The sequence below is a fragment of the Gossypium arboreum genome, chromosome 5 (assembly GCF_025698485.1).
Source record: "Gossypium arboreum isolate Shixiya-1 chromosome 5, ASM2569848v2, whole genome shotgun sequence".
Classification (NCBI taxonomy): domain Eukaryota; kingdom Viridiplantae; phylum Streptophyta; class Magnoliopsida; order Malvales; family Malvaceae; genus Gossypium; species Gossypium arboreum.
The window spans coordinates 18,594,599-18,611,623 of record NC_069074.1 but is presented as its reverse complement, the minus strand read 5'-3'; the positions used below and the strand labels follow the sequence as shown (position 1 = coordinate 18,611,623).

General features: G+C 31.8%; 2 protein-coding genes and 1 long non-coding RNA gene across 3 annotated transcripts; 2 read left to right on the top strand and 1 right to left on the bottom strand.

Moving 5' to 3' along the window:
* The first annotated feature begins 20 nt into the window (after positions 1-20).
* Positions 21-3,201, top strand: LOC108450787 (uncharacterized). The gene is made up of 7 exons (XM_017748554.2): positions 21-410; positions 538-591; positions 681-812; positions 897-1,005; positions 1,104-1,145; positions 1,251-1,307; positions 1,392-3,201. Exons 1-7 carry the CDS (start codon positions 259-261, stop codon positions 2,001-2,003), a joined length of 1,158 nt encoding a protein of 385 aa, XP_017604043.1. The 5' UTR covers positions 21-258; the 3' UTR covers positions 2,004-3,201.
* A 1,532-nt stretch (positions 3,202-4,733) lies between these two features.
* LOC108453363 (cysteine proteinase mucunain-like) lies at positions 4,734-7,804 on the bottom strand. The gene is made up of 5 exons (XM_017751428.2): positions 6,995-7,804; positions 6,286-6,524; positions 6,026-6,166; positions 5,256-5,708; positions 4,734-5,142 (listed from the first exon to the last, which is right to left on the bottom strand). The coding sequence occupies exons 1-5, from the start codon at positions 7,467-7,469 to the stop codon at positions 5,047-5,049; spliced, it is 1,404 nt and encodes a 467-aa protein (XP_017606917.1). The 5' UTR covers positions 7,470-7,804; the 3' UTR covers positions 4,734-5,046.
* Positions 7,805-12,502: 4,698 nt separating this feature from the next.
* LOC128292656 (uncharacterized) lies at positions 12,503-15,731 on the top strand. The gene is made up of 3 exons (XR_008282617.1): positions 12,503-12,928; positions 14,565-14,645; positions 15,485-15,731. It is a non-coding gene; the product is annotated as an uncharacterized LOC128292656 (long non-coding RNA).
* Positions 15,732-17,025: the final 1,294 nt, after the last annotated feature.

Sequence of the window (17,025 nt, the reverse complement as noted above, 5' to 3'; positions counted from 1 at the left end):
TGGTTTTGAGGGTGTTGAAACCTGTCCTTTCTCTTACATTTCAAGTATTGAATCAAACCATAAATGAAACCGGTCCCTCCATCAAAATCACTTTAATTGGAGCGTGTTGCTTACACTGAACTGTCCTGCGTTTGGAATGTGGCTATGCTTTTATTTTGTTCTTGCCTTCTATATGTGCAACTTTAACTAGGACTCTTTGTCCGCTGGCAACTCTCTTCTCTTCTTTTCTCTTCTCACTCTCTAATTTTGTGAGTGACAATGGAAGCTGGACTTCCAATGCTTAACTGTCTCTTGCAGCACACGCTACGGAGCTTGTGTTCATATTCAGATTCTTCTTCTTCTTCTTCTTCATCAAAGTGGGTTTATGCAGTGTTTTGGAGGATACTGCCTCGAAATTATCCACCACCAAAGTAAGAACTTACTAGTAAATGTCAAGTGCCAACATGTTTGATCGCTTCAGCAGAGTCTTTAATGTCGAAACCAAGTGATAACCAATTTGTCTAACGTTCACTAGGTAATCAAATTGCTCTCTTGCAGGTGGGATTATGGAGGGAGTGCACTTGATCGTTCCAAAGGAAACAAAAGAAACTGGTCAACTCAGTTATTTTTCTCTTTTTTGTTGTACAAGCCATGTTTGATTTTTGTTCAATTTTAAACTCTTGAATGGCTTTGTGTTATAGGATTCTTGTATGGGAAGATGGGTTTTGTGATTTCCATGAATGTGAGCGTGCTGGAAGTGGTTATGTAAAGGGAAGGTTTGGAGCTGATATTTTCTTCAAAATGTCACATGAAGTTTATAACTATGGAGAAGGGTGAGAATTACTTTAATTATCGTTAAAATTCCTTATAGAAATTTGAAGACCTGAATGGTGAAGTTAATGGCACCTTGATTACAGATTAGTAGGGAAAATTGCAGCAGATAACAGTCACAAATGGGTGCATAAAGAAATCCCAAATGAAAATGATCCAGGCTTCATCTCCTCCTGGAATATGTCTATTGAACCTGTAAGATAACACGTCTACTAGTTTCTTTTGTCCTCATAAGTGAATGTACTTTTTCTTGTAATCTGATTTACCAGTTTCTTTTTTTATCCTTTATGCAGCAGCCAAAGGCATGGACATCACAGTTCAATTCAGGCATTCAGGTTGGTAACTACAGAAAGTAAACAATGTGAAAAGAGAATTCTAACTGTAAGAACCGCTGCCGTAGTTCCATTCAAAAGCTCATTAAAGTTTCTGTTGATTTACAGACAATTGCCATCATTTCTGTCAGAGAAGGGATCATTCAACTTGGTTCATTGGACAAGGTCTCCCTTTCTTTTTCCCTTTTTTTTCTTTGGATATATTATTTTTGGCTTTTAAGTCAGTCAATGAGTGATGGGGTTTTTCAGATGGTGGAAGATCTTAATCTGGTGATCAGCGTACAGAGGAAATTCAGCTATCTCCAGAGTATACCTGGTGTATTCGCCATTCAAAGACCATACTTGCCGATTCAACATCCGTACGCCCTTAAACCAAATAACCAGATGCCTGAACACCATGAAACAACAACCATCTGTCATGATGACAAACGCCAGTTTGGCGGAACAAAAAGATTGATCGAAGAAAGACCCGAGGATTCTCCAATCAAGTCCATCAACTTAGGTTGGAACAGCCCACAAAATGGCATTATAGGACCACCCTTTTGGTCAATTCCACCCCTTCTTCCTACTGTGTCTTGCAGTCTTGGAGCTTTGTTATCCAAGCTGCCTTCTGTCATCCCATCTTATAGCGTTAGCGAACCTCCTGAAATAAACATCATCAACCAGACCAACAATACAAACCAAAGAGGAAAGGCCGATAATGGAGGTTCGTTAGGTGAAGTTCCCATTGCTGAGACAAAAATAGAAGCTTCAAATCAATTGGAAGCTGCTGATGAGGAGAAGCCAAGAACTGTAAAAGCTAATTTAGTGCTACAAGATGATGCTGTAGTAGAACTAGGATTTGGACCTCTCAAAGACTGATGAGGAAAAAACATTCTAAAGCTTTAAGTAATTAGGATAATCAACTATATTACTATCAAAAGATATGATTGGTCTTCTTTTTGCTCACTTAGCTGTTTTTGCACCCCTTTCATGTGCCCATGTCTATAAAATATTAGAAATACTTAATAAAATGTAATAAGCTGGCTGATTATATTGTATAGACTTACCAACTAACTCAGTATGATTTTCCATTAGTTTACTACTAAAAACAACCCTTATACACACGAATGTGCAGTTGCAGGGTCAGGGTGATGAAGTTGATGATAATGGTGTTTATCCAAGCAAACCGAGATTTAAGAAGCAGAAGAAGAAGAAAAGAGAGGAACGAAAAGCAAGGAAGTGATATGAAAGAAGTTAAACAAAACAAGATTGAGCTTTTAGATCTAAAAAGCGAGCTTAGGAGTTAATATAATTTTCCGAACGTATAGCTTTCGATTGTGTGCTTTCATAATCAAGACAGATATTATATGGGTTATGCCAATTGCTGAAGGCAACGCCTCTCACAATAAGGGCATGGGTGGGGTTCAGCCACAATGGTCTAATCCTTGTCCCTTCCAGCAATGGTCCCCTAGAAATATCAAATGACGATGGATAATTGAGTTGGGGTTGGAATTGAGTTGTGTACGACATTTGGTGTCTGGCCCCTCCTCCCACCCGACACAGTGGATGGTCCCCAATCCCCTTTGCTTTTTCAATATTTTGGGTCTTATTATATAACTCTTAGGAAAAATGAGTTGTGATTTATGTTGCAAAGGGTCCCTTTTTAGTAGGTAAGATAGTAACTTAGTCTTAAAACACCATTATTTTGAGTCAAGAAAAACGTTCAGAGATTGCCTCCACTAATTGCAGACTACATTTTTTGAGGTTTTGCTAGCAGCCCTCTTAATCTTCGATTCCATTTGTGTGATAAAATGGAAGAGTTGAAATGACCTCCTCGCTTGATTAAAGGGCTGTACCATCATCTACAATGGAGACAAGTTGATTGTGAGGATTCTAGCTATAGTTGATTGTGCTCTAGGCTTTAGATTTTTATTTTTATTTTTATGTTGGTTGGCATTTGATTTTGTCCTTTTATCAACACGGTTGTGAAATTGGAATGTTCATGTTCATGATGTCCTTGTTCAGAGTTCAGACCTTTTCTGAGTCTGCAGCAAATGTGAACAATCAGTTACAATAATTTTCTTCAAGCTTGCACTGTTTGGTCTGGAAAACAGTAAGGTCAAGATCAGAATGTTTTAGAGGTGCTACCTGTAAAAAAAAATGCTTTTTGACCTGTTAACTTTTAGTTATGTCATGTTCTTTCTGTTGTTCTGTTTTATGAAGTTGCCAATTTGGCAAATTAATTTCTGTAACCGAAGATTACTCCCAGATTACAGTGTCAAAAATTAGAGAGAAAATTGTTTGAATTTTGGTTTATATATTATTGACATTTAAAGTTGTTTTATGAAAAAGATGAACTATAAAAGAGAAAGGAATGAAAACTTTTTATTAGTGCAGGTTGTGTGAACAAAGATCATACAATAATAATTTTAAGAGTCCAACGATTTAAATTAAAATTTTCAGATAATTTAATAACTATCTTGTAACTTGAATACAATTTATCTAAAAAAGAAAAAAGCCAATTACAGTATAAAAGCACAAAACCGAAAAAAATATAACAAAGCCCAAGGTTTGGCCCAACCATAACTAGTCTCAAAAGACTAACACTAGCTGCTGCCAGTCGACGCCGCCGTCACAGTATAGAGGAGATGGAGAGGGCTTCGGTAAAAAGTGAAAGGTTACCGCAATTGGCCAAACGGCATGCATGCCATTGTGAAGCCCGAAAAAGACGTCCAAATCGCCACAATGCCGACAAGGAAACCAAACATTGGCAATATAGCCCACCAGAAGAACGTCTGATTCAGTGACACTAATGCTGGTCGAGATGCGAGACCGGCAAGGTCCTGGGAGGCACCGAAATCGAACCAGCATGAGAACAAAGGCTTCAACGAAAACAGAGACAAGATCCAAGAAATTCCTATTCGAAAAAAGGAGACCAGCTCCGAAGAATTGTGGAAGACCACGAGGAGGCCCGGAGCCACGCCTCCCACCATTCCAGCAGCCAAAGCCCACAAGGAAAAAGAGAAGGGGCCTCAGTTTTTCTACGAAAAAAAGGAAAAGGGAAAAAAAAAAAAAGAGTCGGCTTGCCAAAGAAAACTTGAGAGAAGGCAGAACTTTGTAGAGAGATTGTTTGCATTGAACAAATTCTGAAGGACTGATCTTGAGTTCTTAATGTCATTACCTTTTTATAAGATGAAAAAACACAGCCTCACCTAAATATAAATTGCAGTACTTATTGCAACATAGGCGACATTGATCATGCATAAATATATTCAATGCTTCAATTGTAAGAATTATCAGTTACTTTCTCAAAGGAATACCGGTAGAACTAATGCGATCTACCGGTATCATTAAAGAACCTGCATTATACGAAACAATTGATTGAATGTGACAAGCAATTTGAGGACAAAAGTAATAAGCTTTGTTCTACTCCATGTTTCGAGGCACTATACCCTGCTCAGCCTCTAATTGTCCTCAACTTATCAATCTATACTATTATGTTATTGAAATAAAAGGATTCAACAAATTATGAGGTATGCCCTGCAACCAGGGTTCCCAATGCTGTCATATCTTCCACTTCAAATTTAAAATCATGCAGGACTATCAAAATATTGAAATGATAATGAACTAACCATAAGAGCAGGATAAGATTGACAGATCAATTCTTGCAAGTTATTGCTGAATGACATGATATACAGAAAACAATAGAAATTGGCAATGTTCTGTCTGTTTCAGAAATGCAGCATGGATTAATTAGGAAGCTATATACATAGTTGGCATCTGCGCAACATTTATAAACCATCCATCTGCCGAAATGAGAATGAAAGGAAGGATTGCAGTATGACAAAACAAAGGAGATCGGTCAAGCACTGTTCCCTTCTCCCTGTAATATCATTTTCTGCATAAAATCCCAGGCTTCTCCTTAAGCATTGTTCTTTACGCCAACACTTCCATGGGCCCAGAAAGGCGTAGCAGGAGTGCGCCTCAGTGCCTTCACTGCCATTGGGTTACCCTTGCTCTGCAAAACGAATTCAAGCAAGCAACAAAAACATTAATGACTTATAGGCCAAAAACAAATGATCATATGCTATTCAAACAACAAAATGCAGCAAAATCATCCTTTCATCATACCATCAAGCAGGTGCCTTCATTTAAGTTGCAGATAGGATAGTCATGAGGACAGCAGCTGTAGTGGTCGTCACAGCAAGTGGCAGCCTCAAGTGGGCAGCACCCCCAAGCAAAGCAGTAGCCATAGTACTCGTAGACACAGCAGCAGGTATTGCTTTCAGGACAGCTGTAATAATTATCGCAAACAGTAGGAGGCTTTATTGGAGATGGAGGAGAGGGGCCAGGATTAGGGGGATTTTGACCATTTTTTATAGGATAAGAGGCCTCAATTGCAATTCCACATTTGCCTGTTGCTGTATTGGCTAGATTTCTTTCCATCCTGATATAACCTTCCTCTCCCCATTGATTACCCCATGAGTTCCTTACGATCCAGTAATCTTTACCATTCTCTGTGCCATATCCGACAGCAACCACACCATGGTCTAGTTGTGTCCCACATAGTCCGTTAAAAATACCCTACATTAAAAGAACAGTAGAATACATTATTCAAACCCCATTTTCAAAGACATAATTGCTTTGTGATCAATTATGAAATTAACTAAATAGTCACTCAGGCTTGACAAAGTCAAGAGTAATTAGCCACAAAGCATTCGATATTGTAATCCTTGGTTTCAATAAGTGACAAGCTGGTGACGAAAAACAACATCAACTAGAGAAGATCATCATTTCTAGGTTTCATTAAGTATGACCGAATGCAAAATGGGGATCATGGGTGTTAATCTAAACATATGGCCTTTGCAGTAACTGGTAATTTTGAAGGACATTATTCTTACCGATGCATACAACTGGAAAGCCCTGCCTCCAGCTTCAATGGCAACGCTAACCGGTTGACTCGCAAGTGCCTTTTTCAATGCGCCCTCATTATTTTGTGGAACATCTTCATAAGAGTCAATTGTAACAACCTTGGCAATTTTCTGCAGGTGTAGAAAAAAAGACATGAGGAAGGGAAAGATAAATATATAGTTTGCAATCATATCCCTTCCGGATGAAACACCATCTTTGTTCCCTTTAGAACCTGAAACTAAATACCTACCTGCCGGTAGGAGTCACATCTGCCATCGTGACCTGTGTAAGGGTAATCTTCTTCAGTGTCAATACCACCATTCTTGATAATGAACTCAAAGGCATAATCCATGAGCCCTCCATTGCATCCTTCATTGTAGGATGTATCACAATCCACCAACTCCTGCTCGGAGAGTGATATGAGATCACCTGTAACGATCTGGTTTATCCCTTCCACCGCTCCAACAGTTGAGAAGGCCCAGCAACTCCCTGCATTCAAAACCGGATGGTCAGTAAATACATCTTACCAAAACATTTATGAGCAATTTAACATATACGAAATTCTCTCAATTAGAATACACTGGATTCAATTATTTCATATTTATGTACAAACTACAAACATCCAGCCAACTTATCCAAACACGATTGCTCTTCCATGACTTCAGTTTTCAGGATGGAGTAGGCCCTGAGCCTTCATGTGGACTGATCTGTTCGATCATGTCTTTTTCAGTTTTTACAGTTTCCTCGAAAGTACAACTGACACAAATAATTTCCAGTCGACAAATAAAAGGTAATAAAGATCAAAACACAAAACGATACTTGGTGTAGTTTTCATTAAACAAACAAAAATCCATCAAAGACAAAAAATAAGAATAGCATTGACCCAACTAAAATTAATGATCTGGTAATTAAAACAAAGTTCAATACTCAAAACCCAATAGGAGTTAAAGAACACGTACCGCAACTTCCCTGATCTTTGACAGGAACCACTGCCCCCTTCTCCCTCCAATCAATGGATGCCGGCAATTCCTCACCCACACGTGGCGCGTAACGATTACTCTTCTTGGAAACTTTGTTGCTGGATTTCTTAGTTCCCAAGTACATGGCTCGGTACTCATCGTTGGTCAGATCAGCGAACCGGTTCAACCCAACTTTAAAACTGTGGCTCTCATTGGCGTTATGTTCATCGATGAACCTAAGATTGTCCTTAAAAATCTTGAACCTCCTCTCTTTCTCGCCCAAGCCGTTGTACGCTTTTCCATGCTTCACAAGCCACTCCTCGTACATGACCATAACCTCGTCGTCTGTTCTCCAACTGGACTTGGACTTGTCGGGATGGCCTTCATCGTAGGATATGATCGACATGTCGAGAGCTGATGATAAAGTGAACATCATCAGCAAGAGCATCGCCATAGTAGATCGCTGTAAACCCATGTCTCTGATAAAAAGGTAAAAGAGAGGATTTTGAATGTGTGGGGAGAAGAAAGGGCAATGATGAAGGATTTATAAAGGAATGAACTTGGTAAACTCAATATAAAAATCTAAATAGAAAAGAAATACCCCAACAGGATTAGTTGGGCACTAATTTTATTTATTTGTTTATTGAGAAACGGAAGGGGGAGTGACAAGGTAGAACAGCACATCAAAGAAGCATGTGGATGAGTTAGAAACGTGATGGGTTTGAGAAAAAGACACCAGCCCACGGAAGTAGGAGCTCTTGTAATAAAATCCTGAAAGCTGCTTTGACGGAAAATTCTAAAAACAGCTGTTTTTTTAACACAAAAATTTATAATAAATATAATTAAAAAAACGTTTTTACATGATTCGTATAATATTTATGTAATAGAATAATGTTTCATATAATTATAGTATTTCATGTGATTACATTTTAAAAAAAAAAAAAAAAAACTTTTTTTGAAATGCTCGTCGTAATACTTCTGCTGCTATAACTGCGGTAAGAACATTATTTTTAACCTTGGAATGGTAATTGGCAAACTAAATGGTTCGGGTGGGAGTATTGGGCCGGGCCTTTTCTTAGTTGGTATAACCCAATACGCAAAGTTGGAGTGTTTGGAAGGGATGAGTGACTTTTGGTTTCGGCTTTAGTATTTGCGTCAATAGTTTCGGAGAGTTTGCGTCAATAATTTCGGCTCTCTGCCTCTCCATTTCCACATTTCGCTTTCAAATACAAATAGCTTCTCCCTTAAATAATAATAAGTTGTCAGTACCTATATTTTGATAAAATTAGATATTTATTTTTAAATTTATTAATTTAACATATTTTTTTATCAATTATATATTATATCATATTAAATCAATCTAATCAACATGTAAAATTGATAACTTTTGATAAAAAAATGTAAAAATATTAATAACTAGATTATATTTTTAAATTCAAAAGAAAAAAGTCTTAAGATTTGAAGCATAAAACTAAATCTAAATTTTAACAAAAGGACAAGGATTCTTTCCTTTCTTTTGTAAAAAATGTGAAGAGGAAATTCCTTTTCCAGAAAATCTGAATATGTAATTATTTAATAGAATTTTTCTCAAGTTTAAAAAAACTAAAGCTATTCCTAAGATTCATTGAATCTGTCTAAAACCATAGATATCAAGGATTAATTTTTATCACATTAATTTTTTTTAATTATAAAAGGAGGCAACTAATACTTACTTGAATCTAGATAATACTTAAAATGATGAACGTGTTAATATACGAATTATTTTCTCACATGATATTGGTTACTTCAAAAATGTGCTTATCTGAAATTTCTACCTAATAATTTTTTCATAATAACTTATAATTCTTGTGACAATGACATATTTTTGTCAACGACTAAATATCCACTATTTTAACCTAATTAACAATTTCAAAATATACAACTGGTTTTCCAACTTAACCAGAAAAATAAAAATTAATCTGCCAAGTTTCCTTCTCGTTTAAGCAACTTTTTGTAATGTCAAAAAAGGATAATGACAAAAAACTCCCTTATACTTTAATAAAATTTTATCAATTTCAATTTTTTATTTTTTGAGTTAATTTTAGCTCTCAATTTTTTAAAAACAGTTGCATTTGACAATAAACCATTTAAAAAGAAGTAATCGTTATTTTTTAACGAAAATATTGACTAAAATATTAAAATTTTAAACTTGGTATCATGCATGAAGTCCACATATATTTCATGTTAATTTTAAATTTTTTTATATTATTTATATCCTATCAAGTGTATTCCTGCCACGCAGCTCTCACAAAAATTGTAATTACGTGATGAAACCCTTAACCCAAGCATTTAGTATGTAAAAGCTTTAAATTAATGTGTCATGTAAGATAAATAATGTCATTTTAGTACAAAATACACATGAATTATCACACATGTTATCACGCTAATATTATTAAAATTAATATCTTAACTATTATTTCCGTTAAAAGAAAGCGATGACTTTTTAAAAATAATTAATAACTAAATTTAGTTAAAAATAAAAATTAAATTGATAAAAATAAATATTAAAGATTAAACTTATCCATTGGCAGAGGTAGGTGCTTATAGGCGGACCCTTTAAAATGAAAAAATTTTAATTTAGGCCCTTTATAATTTATAATTTTAAAATTAGTAATGATAAAATTATACTTTAACCCTAAAATGATAATAATTTAATTTAATCCTTTAAAAATTATAAATATGTAAAATATTAAAATAACAAAATTACATTTTTACTATCCAATTTAATTTGGCTCCCAAACCGAACTAATCATTATACCTTAATATAATTAGAATTATCAATTCTTTAATTTGAGATTAATCAACGTTAAATTTAGAAGAAGGTGATTAATCAAACTTTCACACGTAATTTCTTACATTCCTTTAAAAAAAATCAAAACTTTTAGTTTTCTTTTTCTCTAAGAAATTTGTCACACGTGCCAACTTACTTTTCTGATGTAGCCGACTACTTCCACGAAAGCACATGCGAATATTGATATTATTATAAAATCAAATATGCATTTTTGTTCAATATAATAATTTTAAAAGCAGTTTTTCTTAAATCAATTTTTTAAACAGTTTTCAAGTTACCATCTTAGAAAAATAAAAATAAAAGGCTTAAATACTCATTTGGCCCTGAATTTAATACATTCTCTCAATTTAATATTTATAGTTTTTTTATCCTAACTTGGTACCTAACTATTTTTCCATTCACTATTTTAATACTTTTTAGTTTTGCTTTTGAGGATTAAGGCTCAATCAAACTAATCGAGTTAAAATTCAATCGTCAAAAACAATATATTTTTAAGTTTTAATTTTGAGGATTATGGCTTTGAAAATTTCTGAATTAGTCCTTTGAAAACTAATTTGAATGGGAGATTAAGAAGGGATTTCGAAAATCAGGTTTTAATTTGTCTTTGAAATGTTTTCCTAAAAATTTGTTTTAGGGTTTGATTTTTGAAAACCAGTAAGGAAAAAATATTTGAATTTTATTTTTAATAAAAATTGAAGAATTTTATTTTAGAAAGAAAAATCAAGATTGATTTTCCGTGCTTTTTTAATTTAAAAGTTTATGTTTTATTTTATTTATTTGAAAAATTATTACTTACATTTTTTTAGATAACTTTAAATATTTTTAGCTGATGATGTCATTATTGTTATGTGTTGCAGTTGTAAAATGAGAGGTATCAAAATTTAACAGTGTTATAAAAAAATTAAAACGGTAAAAAAATCAAATAGACAAAAAACTATAAAGATTGAGTTGAGATAATATGTCAAATTCATGGGGAAAAAATAGTCTCTATTCTTTAAAAATAGTAATTTTGTCATCAATTATTGTATCTAACATAAATATATATTTGCAACATATTAACTAATCTACAAATGCTTTTTTTAGATATGCTTATGAAAGAAGTTGAAACATTGTTTCTGAGTTTTAAACAAAAGAATGTTTAAATGTAAACAAAAACTCTTCCTGCTAAAGTAAATAAAAATTAATTGAGTTTTTAATCGAAAGTTATTCATTAATTTAATCTTTGAAATATAATTTTCATCGAAATTTATAACAGATCGTTAAGCGGCAATGTGGCAATCGAATTAATAATTGACATGAAAAATTAATGACGTAGAGGTTAATGTGACATTAAATTATTTAATTATTTTATAAAGATTTAATTTTTAATTATTTAAAATTAAAACTTATTAAAATATTTTTGATATAAAAATATTATAAAAATTTATGATTTTGAAAAACTATAAAACTTGAAAAATATTTTTAAAAACAAAATTTATTTATGAAAATGAATTCAATATTTTAAAATTAACATGAAAAATTGGCAACTAAATCAAATCAAGCCCGACAGTGAGGATTGAAATAATCTAAAAAAATTCTCAAGATGCCAACAACGAATGACATGTTGTATAAGCTTTTATCTCCTTAGACCTACCAATAATGTCGATAAGGATATGGGCAAATAAGACCAAGACTTTATTTTTATGGCTAATGTGCCTTTGAACAATGATGATATATATAATACATTAACCATGCTTAAATATTATCGCATACTGCTAGGCAGTGGTCGGTATTTAATAATTTGCTTTCAGACATCATCATATAAATGAATTTACTTATCAACCCCCCTCCTTTTTAAAATACAGTAAGATAATTTTATTTAACATTAAAAATTATTTCATTAGTTTAAAATTAAACATATTAAATTACATTAATTTGTTTTTTCACGGAATCCGTTTATTATTATTTCGGGACAAATCAGAGAACATCATATAGTGAAAGATAAGATAATAGTAAAGAGGAGATTCCCCAACCAGCTCCAAATGCAATGCATGGTAGTCCAATTGGATAAAGGATTCCGTAAAGCTGATGATAATAATAATAGAAGTGGTGAGTGAATCTGATGCAATCAAGGAGAAGATATTTTCTGGGTTCAACCTCCATACTTCCAGCCAGTTGGCCCATGTGCTGACATATATGGGCAAGGATCTCCCCAGGGAGCTCTTTATGTCTTTTGCAAGATCTCTTTTCTTTTTTGTTTGTTTGGACTTTGATTTTTTTTTTTTCCCTTGTTGTTTATGTTTCAACATCTTATTGGTGGAAAGATGGCGTTACGGAGTTTTGTTGCCTCTCGGACTTTTTAAGTCTTAAAATTTGAAACTTGTTGATTCCGTTTCACATTTAAAGAAAAATAAACTAATACAAACTTTACTTCCTTCCCCATCTTAGTTCATTGCATAAGGCATGTTGAAATTAGTAACGGCGTGAACCCAATTAAAGAAACAAAAAGTCCATCCAACCAGCCTCTCAAATTTCCCATTTGCCCATACCAAAATCCTTGGGAATAATTTGTTAAACCATGCATAAACTGGCAGATTGTCAGTCAACAAAACTTTAAAATATTGACTTACGCAACTAGAGGTGCAAAAGTCGAATCATATCAATTAAAACGATTTTAATTGCATTGGTTAAGAGATGGGGTAAAACCAAAGTTCCTTATCTCGTCCCAACAAGTAATTTCGCCTGTCTGGTTTGTACTGAATTATCTTCATTTAGTACTGGTTAACTAAATATGGGGTTGAATCGAATCTCTTTGGATAAAAATGGACGGGTGAGTGGTGACACTTCTGCATTTGTTAGGTCATCTATGATCTAACCCCAGTCTTCAAGCGGAAGTCAGGTTGAGTGCTCTATTGCAATTGAGATTTGATCTGTGCATCATAGTTTGATTTCAGCTGTTGCTAGATGGTTCTCAAACGTGGGTTTCGCTGCCAATTATTCTTTGAATGCATTCAAGATTTTGGGAAATTCAATGCAAGTTGGGGGTGCGTATAACATGGATGCTGTTCTACGCCTTGCTTCTGCTGCATCTTCAGTTCCTTACATTTCTGCATCAAAGAGATCGGGTAAAACGATTAAATTAAGTTGAGTTCAGTTTTGGAAAATACGCTTTAACTGATTTTCAAATATGATATTATATTTTTATTTTAAAATAAATAAACCCAACCTATTACTGAAACCCAATGCTCAAAAACAATGAAATATATATATCTTTTGTTTCAAAAACAATTTTCATATTTTATTTTTAAAAATTAAAAACACCATTGATAAATAAGAATAAAAATCATTTTCAATAATTAAAACATGTTTAGTATTTATTTATTTTATAGAAACATAAGAAATAAAACACAATTTATATATTTGTTCTCGTTCCCATCACTTAGAGTTGTTCAAATAGTCGGTTTAGTTAATATCTAAATCAAATTATTATTAATTGAATTACTCAAAATGTAAAAAATTTTAACCGTTAATCGAATGAAGTATTTCATTTAATTCAACCGATTAATCGAATTAATGAAATTTATATGTTTTTGTCTTTTGGTTAAAATACATTACTAATGTTAATTACAAATATATAAATGATATTAATTTATTATATATAAATAAAATACTTATAAATAATAATTAAAGAATCTATGTAGTTAATTTCTTATGGTAAAATTATATTTTAATATATTTAATTTAATGTCCTTAATAATTATTTTACTTTCTCATTATTATTTATCTTATTGCCCACCGCCGTTATGTTTGCATCCAAACGCATATATTATAAATATTTTAATCTTCCCGCTACAATATTCATACTCATAACTCTATACAGTAACAAATCTCACCATATTCAATTTCATCATTTGAAGGGGTTAATATCTACTAAGTTACTTTTATCACCATTCAAATGTGTAGGACTCATATATCTACTAATTTCTCCATCCAATATTTTGACTACATTTGGGCATTGTTGCTATTGTATATTATTTTTTTGTTAAATTTTGTTACTAGTCCTTATACATTGCGTTAGTTTTGGATTTAGTTCATAAACTTTAATTTAATCATTTTTAGTCTATATATTTTTTGAATTAGTCAAATTTAGTCCTTATATTTTTAAAAGTTTGAAACTTTAGTCCTAATCCACATGATAGCAGTTAAATTCAATTGGTTAAATTCTACTATTAATCTTGTGCTATGCATAAAATTAAAGATTTAATTCATGCATTCTAATTGGGTCATTCTTAACCCTTATGCTTTATTAATTTTAAATTTTAATCCTTATGCAAATGGTAACATTTAAATACATTAACTGAATCTTTTTATAAATAATATGTAGAAATAATAAGTTGACATCGCATCACACATACATTTCTGTATTAAAATTTAAAAATAGCATAACCGAACTTAAAATTTTAATAACTACGGGTTATAATTTTAAATTTTAAATGTTACAAGTATGTAAAAAATAGAATAACTTATGCATATTATTAGTATAATGATTAATAGCAAAATTTAACATTTTTAAAATATTTTTCTCTAGTCCCTAGAATTCGCAGCACTTAGGGTTGGGGATTGGCATTTGGTTTTTCTTGTTATTTCTTTGTTCATTTTGGATACAAATTCTGTTTCTAAATGGGCTACTTTGACTGCTTCCAGATTAGGTTATGGGCTCTTAGCTTCTTTCCATTGTCCTTCGTTTTCTTTGTTTTTCAGGTGTTGAGAAACTACATCTATCGATCTAAAGAAGAAAAACCGTAATGCATTCCATTTTCAACTATGCATACTAATTTTAAGGTAAACTATTAAAATAGTTTTTTTTTATCAAGTTAGATTCTAGTCACTTATATTTGAGATATTATGGTTAGTACTTACGTTATCGTGTTGTAACATTTTAGCCATTGAGTCGCTAATTGTGTTGTTAACAGTATTAACGATATACTGACGTGGCACGTTAAATCATCATTTCAAATAAAATTTTTAGATTAAATTATACAATTAGTCCTTATATTTTTTCGTTTTGAGTAATTTATTTTTTTTCCTTTTTTGTTCTTTTAAACTTTCTTTTTCTTTTCTCTTTATTTTGGTTTTTTTATTAAAATAACTCAAAAATTTAATTAATTATCAAAATAACCCATTTTTTTAATTAAACACGAAAATGACCTGAAATCTACAGTAAAAGTAGGTGGAGCCAAATGATTTGGCGCCACCAACATGCCACGTCAGCTTCCATGAAAAAAAAAATTTTTAGTGGAGCCATGTAGAATGACGTCACCTGTATAAATACCAGTGAAATACTAAAATTTCTGAAAATATGAGATACTTTAAAAAAATTTACCATTTTCTGGTGAAGCCAACTAATTTGGTGCCACCAGATTCGCTCACACCTACCCTGCTGTTACTTTCTTTTCTTTTCTTTTCTTTTTTTACTTTTGTTACTTTCATCTTATTGTTTCTTTATTTTTTTTTGAAGTTTTTCTTTTTATTTTATCTTTATTTTATTTATTTATTTTATTAATTTTAAAAACTTGAAATGTATATGATAACATGTTAATTTCCATATTTTTGTGTTTAATTTGGTTTATTTTTGAACTGAAATCTACTAATTAAGTGCTTTTATGATTTAATCTTGTCAGGAATGCAATTAGTCAAGAACAAGCTAAAAATGGCCAATTTAAAAGACAATCATTGAAATGGGATCAAATCAAAAAGGTGGAGGAAGCCAAGAACACATCAAATATTTTAACTTTGTAAAAGCCAAAAATAGGAAAATCTTATTTTATTTATTTTTATTTTTATTTTATATTAAATTAGTTTAGACTAAATTTTGTAAACCCCATATATATATATAAATAAGGGCTTTATGTTCTTAAAAAATCATCCATTAATTCTGTATTCCTACTTCAAATTGGAATAGAATTGTTCTTCTCTTTTCTTTCAAGTGGATGTGAGCTACTGCCATTTTCATTTGAATTTTGCTTGCTTTTATAAAATTGGGCTAATTGCCTTCCAAGTTCTTTTCATTCCCCAAATTCCTCAATTATCATCAACCTACCTTTCTAAACATACAAAGCATGATTAATTGCATGCTTGACTAAATTTCATATTAGGTTTAGGCCGGTGTTCTTTCCGGTCGGGAATCTGAGATACGAATTCGTGCTAGAATTCGTCTAATCGGTATTCATTCTTTTCCTAAGTATCGGGATTGACAACTCATCCCTTAAGGTTAACTAGATTACAAGTCAAAAAGTGCACGTTGGGTTGAAGTCGTGTTAGATGACAGTTGGAGAAACGAGTCGGTCGTGTTGTATTGTAATGACCTAAAATTCACGGGCACCGGAAAAGTGAGTATAGGGCCTCCGTCTTAGTGAAATAAGTTCAAAAATAATTATTAAAAAAAAATATTTATGAGCCTAGGGGTGTGTCTAATTAGGATTTAATTAGGTGAAATTAGCTTAATTTAGAATAATTAGCAAAAAGAACTAAATTGAAAAATGGGTAAAAGTTTAATTCTAAAGTAATAGAAAATAAAAAGGATCAAAATGGCAATTAAGCCATTTACATAAATTGAGGCGGCATATTGAAATAAAATCAAAGATTTTATTTAGGTTTTATATATATATATATATATATATTATAATGATTATTATTATAATTAATAATATATTATAAATAAATTAAATAGAAGACAATTGTATGGTAATAAAATATACATGTGTAAGAATTGTATTGGTACATTTGTAATTTAAATACTAAATTACTTATAATTTAAGTAAAAAGATATTTGTTTATTAAATAATTAAATTATTAAATTATGAGATTTTTTGTTTAAGAAACAAATTAAATAATGACAATTGTAATAAAATTATTGGTACAAATGTAAAATTAAATATGTATCTAATTGTAATATTAGTATTTGTTATTAAAATAGATATTTATTAAATTAATTAAATATAAAATATAACATAAAAGAATTAAAGAAACATAACAAAAGAAACAGAGAAGAAACGAAACAGGGAGAAAGAAGGAGAAAAGAAAGGAAAGAAAGGAAATAGGGAAATAGGGATTTTAAAGCTTAGAAGTTTAATAGGTAAGTCAATTTAGCCCTTTTACTTAATTTTGATGTTTTAAAAGCTTTAGAACAAAGTTTTGATGAAATTAAGTTGATATTTTGAAA

What these genes read in the sequence shown, in the direction of transcription:
- LOC108450787 (XM_017748554.2), top strand. Translation starts at nt 259, where the DNA reads ATGGAAGCTGGACTTCCAATGCTTAACTGTCTCTTGCAGCACACGCTA. An exon ending in AAAGGAAACAAAAGAAACTG is followed by an intron (nt 592 to 680) that starts GTCAACTCAGTT and finishes TTTGTGTTATAG; the next exon opens with GATTCTTGTATGGGAAGATG. An exon ending in AGTTCAATTCAGGCATTCAG is followed by an intron (nt 1,146 to 1,250) that starts GTTGGTAACTAC and finishes GTTGATTTACAG; the next exon opens with ACAATTGCCATCATTTCTGT.
- LOC108453363 (XM_017751428.2), bottom strand. Translation starts at nt 7,469, where the DNA reads ATGGGTTTACAGCGATCTACTATGGCGATGCTCTTGCTGATGATGTTC. An exon ending in CAAAGATCAGGGAAGTTGCG is followed by an intron (nt 6,525 to 6,994) that starts GTACGTGTTCTT and finishes TTTTGAATGCAG; the next exon opens with GGAGTTGCTGGGCCTTCTCA. An exon ending in GATGTGACTCCTACCGGCAG is followed by an intron (nt 6,167 to 6,285) that starts GTAGGTATTTAG and finishes CTACACCTGCAG; the next exon opens with AAAATTGCCAAGGTTGTTAC.